This window comes from Oryctolagus cuniculus, chromosome X, assembly GCF_051225735.1.
Source record: "Oryctolagus cuniculus isolate XC-2025 breed Fujian yellow rabbit chromosome X, ASM5122573v1, whole genome shotgun sequence".
NCBI classification, from domain to species: domain Eukaryota; kingdom Metazoa; phylum Chordata; class Mammalia; order Lagomorpha; family Leporidae; genus Oryctolagus; species Oryctolagus cuniculus.
In genome coordinates this window covers 108,795,709-108,803,965 of record NC_142888.1, presented here as the reverse complement: position 1 = coordinate 108,803,965, position 8,257 = coordinate 108,795,709, and the positions used below count along the sequence as shown (strand labels likewise).

Below are 8,257 nucleotides of genomic sequence, written 5' to 3'. Positions count from 1 at the left end.
TTTTCTTCTAATTTTAGAGCTCCCTTTTCATAAGACTATGTGCCTTAAGGTTTGAAAACCACTGTATTCTGTGGCTGAAATCCAAAACACAGAGAATAACAAATGCTGACAAGGATGTGAAGAAAGAGGAACACTTAAGCACCATTGGTGGGATTGTAAATTAGCGTAGCCACTGTGAAAAATAGTGTGGAGATTTCTTAAAAAGCTAAAAATAGACGTGCTATATGAGCCAGCAATCCCACTACTGGGAATATACCCAAAAAAACTTGAATACATTATATCAAAGAAATAACTGCACCACAATGTTTATAGCAGCAGTGTTCACAATAGCCAAAATATGGAATCAGCCAAGGTGTCCATCATCAGTTGAATGGGTAAAGAAAACGTGGCACATAGACACAAAGGAGTTTTATTCAGGTATTAGAAAGAATGAAATTCCATAATCTGCAGTAAAATTGATTAAACTGGAAGGCATCATGTAGAATGCAATAAGCCAGACACCGAGAGACAAATATCATATGTCCCGCCTTAAATGTGGGAGCTAAAATTTAGAAAAATGGAAAGCAAAAACAAAAACTAAAGAAATGCCTGTGTGTATCAGTATTGCTGCAAATATACTTTTACCAAACCTGGATTTATACTTTTGTCAAACTAATGATTAACAATGTTATCCTACTACAGTTTTTTATGATCTATGTGTTACTTTGAAATTTACTATTTATGAGTGAAATAGTCTTTCTTCCATTTGGTTATTGTCTACAGCCCTTGCCTATATTTTCTCTTAACTAGGGTCTTTTTGCTTTTTACTTGTTTAACTATTTATTTATTGGAGCATTAAGCCCTTAACTGTGATATAAATTAAAGATATGTTATTTCAAAAGTGAAGAAGGAAAGGGGGAAAGACAGAGGGAGGGAGGGTGGAAGGGATAGCAAGGGAGAGAAGGAGGGAGAATAGGACTATCGTTATATTCTTAGAATTGTATATATGAACTAAATTGAACCTGTTAAAAACCTTAAACATTTTCAAAAACACTACATTCTGTCCATCAATAAGGAATGAATTTTTAAATATCTGGAAACTTTTATATAGAATATTATCTAGCAATAGTGTGTAAAGCCACTGGCTGCATTGCCGGCATCCCATATGGGCACAGGTTCGAGTACCAGCTGCTCCACTTATGCTCCAATCTCTGCTATGGCCTGAGAAAGCAGTGGAAGATGGCCCAAGTCCTTAGGCCCCTGCGCCCACATGAGAGTCCAGGAAGAAGTGCCTGGCTCCTGGCTTTGGATCCGCGCAGCTCCGGCCATTGTGGCCATTTGGGGAGTGAACCAGCATATGAGATCTCTCTCTCTCTCTCTCTCTCTCTCTCTGCCTCTCTTTATCTCTCTGTGTAACTCTGACTTTCAAATAAATAAATAAATCTTTTTTTTAATTTTTACTTTTTTTTAAACTTTTATTTAGTAAATATAAATTTCCAAAGTACAGCTTATGGATTACAATGGTTTTTTTTTTTAACAGGCAGAGTGGACAGTGAGAGAGAGAGACAGAGAGAAAAGTCTTCCTTTTGCTGTTGGTTCACCCCTTAATGGCCGCTGTGGCTGGCGCACTGTGGCTGGCGCACTGTGCTGATCCGAAGCCAGGAGCCAGGTGCTTCTCCTGGTCTCCCATGCAGGTGCAGGGCCCAAGGACTTGGGACATAATCCACTGCACTCCCAGGCCACAGTAGAGAGCTGGACAGGAAGAGGAGCAACCGGGACAGAATCCGGCGCACTGACTGGGACTACAACCCTGTGTGCTGGCACGGCAGGTGGAGGATTAGACTAGTGAGCTGCGGCACCAGCACACAGGGACATGCTTCCAACATTTCCCCATTCAAGAGGATGTTGGCCGTGGGTTTTTCATAAATTGCTTTGATTGTATTGAGGAATGTTCCTTCTGTACCCAGTTTGCTTAGAGTTTTCATCATGAAAGGGTGTTGTATTTTATCAAATGCTTTCTCTGCATCTATTGAGATAATCATATGGTTTTTCTTCTGCAGTCTGTTAATGTGGTGTATCACGTTTATTTATTTGTGCACACTGAACCATCCCTCCATACCAGGGATAAATCCCACTTGGTCTGAGTGGGTGATCTTTCTGATATGTTGTTGCATTTTATTGGTCAGAGTTTTATTGAGGATTTTTGCATCTATGTTCATCAGGGATATTGGTCTGTAATTCTCTTTCAATGCTGCATCTTTTTCCGGCTTAGGAATTAAGGTGATGCTGGCTTCATAGAAAGAATTTGGGAGGATTCCCTCTTTTTCGATTGTTCTGAATAGTTTGAGAAGAGTTGGGGTTAGTTCTTCTTTAAATGTCTGGTAGAATTCAGCAGTGAATCCATCTGGTCCTGGGCTTTTCTTTGTTGGGAGGGCCTTTATTACTGTTTCAATTTCTGTCTCAGTAATGGGTCTGTTTAGATTTTCGATGTCTTCCTGGTTCAATTTAGGTAGGTTGCATGTGTCCAGGAATCTATCCATTTTTGATAGATTTCCCTGTTTGCTGGCATACAAGTCCTTGTAGTAATTTCTGATGATTCTTTTTATTTCTGCGGTGTCTGTTGTTACGTTTCCTTTTTCTGATTTTATTGATTTGGGTCTTTTCTTTTTTTAGTTAGTTGGGCCAATGGGGTGTCAATTTTGTTTATTTTTTCAAAAAACCAGCTCCTCGTTTGGCTGATTTTTTTGCAATGTTTTTTTGGATTCAATCCTGTTGATTTCTTCTCTGATTTTAATTATTTCTCGTCTCCTACTAGATTTGGGTCTGGTTTGCTGCAGATTTTCTAGATCCTTGAGGTGCATTGATAGCTCATCTATTTGGTGCCTTTCCAATTTCTTGATGTAGGCACCTATTGCTATAAACTTGCCTCTTAACGCTGCTTTTACTGTATTCCATAAGATTTGGTATGTTGTGCTGTTATCCTCATTTACTTGCAGAAAGTTTTTGATTTCTCTTTTGATTTCTTCTATGACCCGTTGTTCATTCAGGAGCATGTTGTTCAATCTGCTTGTGTTTGCATATGCTCTAGGGATTCCTGAGTTGCTTATTTCCAACTTCATTCCTCTATGGTTAGAGAAGCTACATGGTATGATTCTAATTCTTTTGAATTTGCTAACACTTGCTTTATGGCCTAGTAGTGGTCAATCCTAGAGAAGGTTCCATGTCCTGCTGAGAAGAATGTGAATTCTTTAACTGTAGGATGAAAAGTTCTGTGGAGATCTGTTAGATCCATTTGGGCCATAGTTTCGATTTTATCTGCTGTTTCCTTGTTGATCTTCTGTCTGGTTGATCTGTCTATTTCTGAAAGTGGAGTATTGAATTCCCTGAAAAGCATTGTATTGGAGTCTAAGTATCCCTTTAAGTCCCTTAACAAATCTTTTAAATAAACCGGTGCCCTGTAATAAGTGTATATACATTGATAATTGTTATATCTTGCTGTTGAATTGATCCCTTAATCATTATATAGTGTCCCTCTTTGTCTCTCAACAGTTTTTGTGGTAAGGTTTATTTTGTCTGATATTAAGATGGCTATGCCTGCTCTTTTTTCATTTCTGTTGGCATGGTATATCTTTTTCCAACCTTTCACTTTCATTCTGCATGCATCTTTGTTGGAAAGATGTGTTTCTTGTAAGCAGAAAATAGATGGGTTTTCTTTTTTAATGCATTAAGCCAATCTGTATCTTTTAACTGGAGAATTGAGGCCATTAACTTTCAATGTGACTATTGATAAATAGTAACTTTACCCTGCCATTTCCCAAAGATATTTTCTAATATATGCTTTGACTTTCCTGTGAGGTTTCCTTCCTTTACCTTCTTTCTTTTTTTTAAAAAACAGATCTAATTACTGCTACATACAGTAATTAGATAAATATATACAAATATTTTATATTTCTATATATTGTATATATATACAATATATATTGTATATATATTTGTATATATTGTACATATTATTATATATTATATTATAATATATATTATATTTGTATATATTATATATAAATATATAAAATATATAAATCTCAAAAGCAATTTGACTAAATCCAGATACAAATCAGTACATGCTGTATGATTCCATTTCTAGGCCATTTTAGAAAATGAAAATTAACATGTAATGAAGGAAATCAGTTCAGTGGTTGCCAGGGCTTGCTGTCCAGGGTGATATGGACTACAAAGCTGTACAAGTAAACTTTTGGGTGTAATGAAATTGTTGTAATGAAGTTGTTTGATCATGTGGAGATTCTGTGGGCATCCCACAAAACTCACTGTATTGGATAAAGTTTATTGTACGTAAGGTACATCACAATAAAGATGATTTTAAAAATAGCATTTAATCACAGCCAGATTCTCTTATGGTTCAGAAACAGTAAGTGCAATTAGGAATCAAGCAGACATAGATTTAAACACTGGTTTTGATATTTACCATCTGTGTGGCTCTGTGCAAATCATGGAACTTTCTATGAGCCTTGGTCTCCTCATTCCTTTTTTATTTTTGACAGCCAGAGTTAGAGAGAGAGACAGAGAGAAAGGTCTTCCTTTTCCATTGGTTCACCCCCAAAATGGCCGCTACGGCTGCCGTGATGCACTGATCCGAAACCAGGAGCCAGGTGCTTCTTCCTGGTCTCCCATGCAGGTGCAGGGCCCAAGCACTTGGGCCATCCTCCACTGCCTTCCTGGGCCACAGCAGAGAGCTGGACTGGAAGAAGAGCAACCAAGACTAGAACCTGGCGCCCATATGAGATGCCGGTGCCGCAGGCAGAGGATTAACCAAGTGAGCCACGGCGCCGGCCCCTCATTCCTTTCTATTACATTTTCATTTTATTTGAAAGAGGGATGAGAGAGAGAGTAAACCGTGTGCCTGAAATAGCCAGCACTGGGCCAGGCTAAACTCAGAAGCCTGAAACTTAATCTGTGTCTCCCATTTGGGTGGCAGAAGCCCAAACACTTGAGCTGTTTATTCACTGTCTCCTAGGATGTACACTAACAGGTAGCTGGATCAGAAGCAGAGTAGCCGGGATTCTAACCAGACACTGAAATACGGGATGCAAGCATCCGAAGTGGCATTTTAACTGCTGCACCAAATGCCTGTTCCAGTTTCTTCGTTTCTCATATGAGTTGAAAATAGCAATACTCTATTGAGCTGTTGTGAGAATTCTATGTGATAGTGGTTGTTGAGACCTTAGCTCAGTGTCTGGCTTATAGCAGGTGCCCAGCAAATGTTAACTGCATTTATAATTTTAAATTCCAAATAATTTTATAGACCTAGTTGAAATAAACCAAGAAGTGGCATGTATGTGGTCTGAATTCTATTTTTTTATTATTTTTTGACAGGCAGAGTGGATAGTGAGAGAGAGAGAGAGAGAGAGAGAGAGAGAGAAAGGTCTTTCTTTTTCCGTTGGTTCAACCCCCAATGGCAGCTGCAGCCGGTGCGCTGCTGCTGCTGCACCACGATGATCCATAGCCAGTAGCCAGGTGTTTCTCCTGGTCTCCCTTGTGGGTGCAGGGCCCAAGCACTTGGGCCATCCTCCACTGCACTCTCGGGCCATAGCAGAGAGCTGGACTGGAAGAGGAGCAACCGGGACAGAATCCGGGGCCCCAACTGGGACTAGAACCATTGGTGCCAGCGCTGCAGGTGGAGGATTAGCCTATTGAGCCATGGTGCTGGCCATGAATTCTATTTTTTAATAATTTTACTTATTTTTAATTTGAAAGTGAGAGAGAGAGAAAGAGAGAGAGATCTTCCATCTGCTGGTTTACTCTCCAAATGCCCACACAGCTGGGGCTGGCTTAGGCTGAAGCCAGGAGCCCAGAACTCAATCCAGGACTTACATATGGGTGGCAGGAACTCAAGCAATTGAGCCCATACGTGCTGTCTCTCAAGGTCTACATTAGCAGGAATCTGGAATTGGAAGCAGAGACGTAACTCTAATCCATACACTCTGATATGGGACACAGGCATCCCAACTGATGTCTTAAACACTGTGTCAAACAACTGCTTTCTAAATTCTAGTGTTGAGTCCCTACCAGTTGTGTACCTCAACTCGTTCTCTCAGCTTCCCTTTCCTTATTGTTAATACAGATGGGGCATTTGGGGAGCTTTCTTATGAACTGAGTTGTTAGGAAAACATAATAAGCTAACGGATTAGAAAGAAGTTTGGGAAAACAGAAAGAAAAGTCTACATCATTATAGGAAATAGCAATGATACAATTTTCTCATGATTCTGAGGTTAAGTGGAACAAAGGAGATTGTGTATACACAACAAGATTTGCTCTTATCAAAATTGTGAAGTTTCCTTTTTTAAAATTTTATTTAAGTTATACAAGTTTCATGTATTTCATATATACAGATTTAGAAACATAGTGAATTGTGAAGTTTCTGACATTTGTCTTCAAGCCTTTTATTACCCCACTCTTTGTCCTATTTTGCAATTTCAGTTATGCCTTACCTGGCACCAATGATCATAGGAGATTCTTTTTTGCTTAGGTCCTTTATGTCAGTGAGGCAATGATTTGAATAAGCTCGTTTTCCTGAAGGTGATTAACCTAATGGATGACCACTAACAGTGTTATGTTTTGAAAGAGCAAAAAATAATACAAAACTTCTAATGGAAATTCAAGCCTCAGTAAATGATAATATTTTTGGATGGGAAGCTTCTTATAAATCAGTCACCTGATCTTCCAAGGTTAAAGCCAGAATCTTTAAACTATTTTCATCAGAATTAAAGATGTAGCTAGCTGAGTGTTGTTTTACAAGTTTAGAAACAAAGGAGGCTTATGCCCTTTTAGCCATAACTTTCCTCATTGCCCCTTTAACATCTTTGTTTCTTAGGCTATATATCAGGGGGTTCAGCATGGGTGTCAAGGCTCCATAAAACACTGAGACAAACTTGTCCTGGTCAGGGGAGGACTTGGACTGAGGTTTCATGTACATGGATATGGCTGCTCCATAAAAGATTGTCACCACCATCAGATGAGAACCACAAGTGGAAAAGGCCTTGAACCTGCCCTGGGCTGAGCGAATCCTAAGGACAGCAGCAGCAATCTGGATATAGGAGAGGAGAACAAACCCAAAGGGTAGGAGCAGGGTGAAGATGCCAGTGATGTAGATCATGAGTTCATTGAGGCGGGTGTCAGAACAGGCCAGCTTAATGAGGGAGAGAATTTCACAGACAAAATGGTTGATGACATTAGCTCCACAGAAATGAAGCCTTAGAGATAAAACAAGCATGGCAGTGAGCACAAGTGCTGCCCCCCAGGACGCAGCTGCCAACCAGACACACATTGGTCCATTCATGACTACAGTATAGCGCAGAGGATTGCTGATAGCAACCACACGATCATAGGCCATGATGGCCAGCAGGAAACACTCTGCTGTAGCCAAAGCCAGGGAGACACTCATTTGGATCAAACATTGTGAATAAGATAGGTAGGGATGGGTGGAAAAACAATGCACCAAGGCCTGGGGCATGGAAGCTGTTCCATAGCAAAGGTCTAAGAAAGACAGGTGACTGAGGAAGAAGTACATTGGCGTGTGGAGGTGGTGGTCAAAGTGTATCAGAAAGATGATAAGTCCATTTCCCAACAACGTGCTGAGGTAAGTTATCAGAACCAATGTGAAAAATGTACCTCTCAACTCAGGGTAGTTAGAGATGCCAATAAGGAGAAACTCAAGCACTGCTGTGGCATTGCCCATGACAACCCTTCCCTCTTGTCACTATTGATGGAATGTGTGCCACTGCAACTTTCAAATTCTATCTGAAAGAGTAGAAGTAGAGATGGAGGGTGTGAAAAAATTGGAAAGAATTAGCATGCACGATCATTATTTTTATCCCTTCCAAAAGACCCTGAACACAAAGGGGATATCTGTCATGGGGTCAGAGACAAACCTAAAAAAAAAACCCTGTTTTTTGACTGAAAAAATGGAAAATTCCCCACCCTTTTGAAAATAGTGACATGAAAAGCTCTTTAGCCTTATCCCACCAAGTTCCTTCTTAGATTATTTTTTCCCAACTAAGAGAAGAAAGGGAGATCATCTTCCTGACTCTCACTTGTTCTGCTTTTTTTTTCAAGACCTATCTGGTGTGTGTAACATGAGTTACCATTCTTCATCAAGAGGATATTTTGTGACAGATGAGTTGTCTTGGATAAAATACTGTCTACTTTTGTGGCTGTGACTCACTCCTAATCTGTGAATGCTTTTATCTTTCCATAATGCCAG

General features: G+C 39.8%; 1 protein-coding gene across 1 annotated transcript; it reads right to left on the bottom strand.

Annotated features, from left to right (window-relative positions):
• Positions 1-6,811: 6,811 nt before the first annotated feature.
• On the bottom strand, positions 6,812-7,732 carry OR13H1 (olfactory receptor family 13 subfamily H member 1). The gene has a single exon (XM_070066698.2). The coding sequence runs from the start codon at positions 7,730-7,732 to the stop codon at positions 6,812-6,814; it is 921 nt and encodes a 306-aa protein (XP_069922799.2).
• Positions 7,733-8,257: the final 525 nt, after the last annotated feature.

Bases quoted from the DNA above. Each gene is read 5' to 3' on its own strand.
- OR13H1 (XM_070066698.2), bottom strand. From the start codon at position 7,732: ATGGGCAATGCCACAGCAGTGCTTGAGTTTCTCCTTATTGGCATCTCT.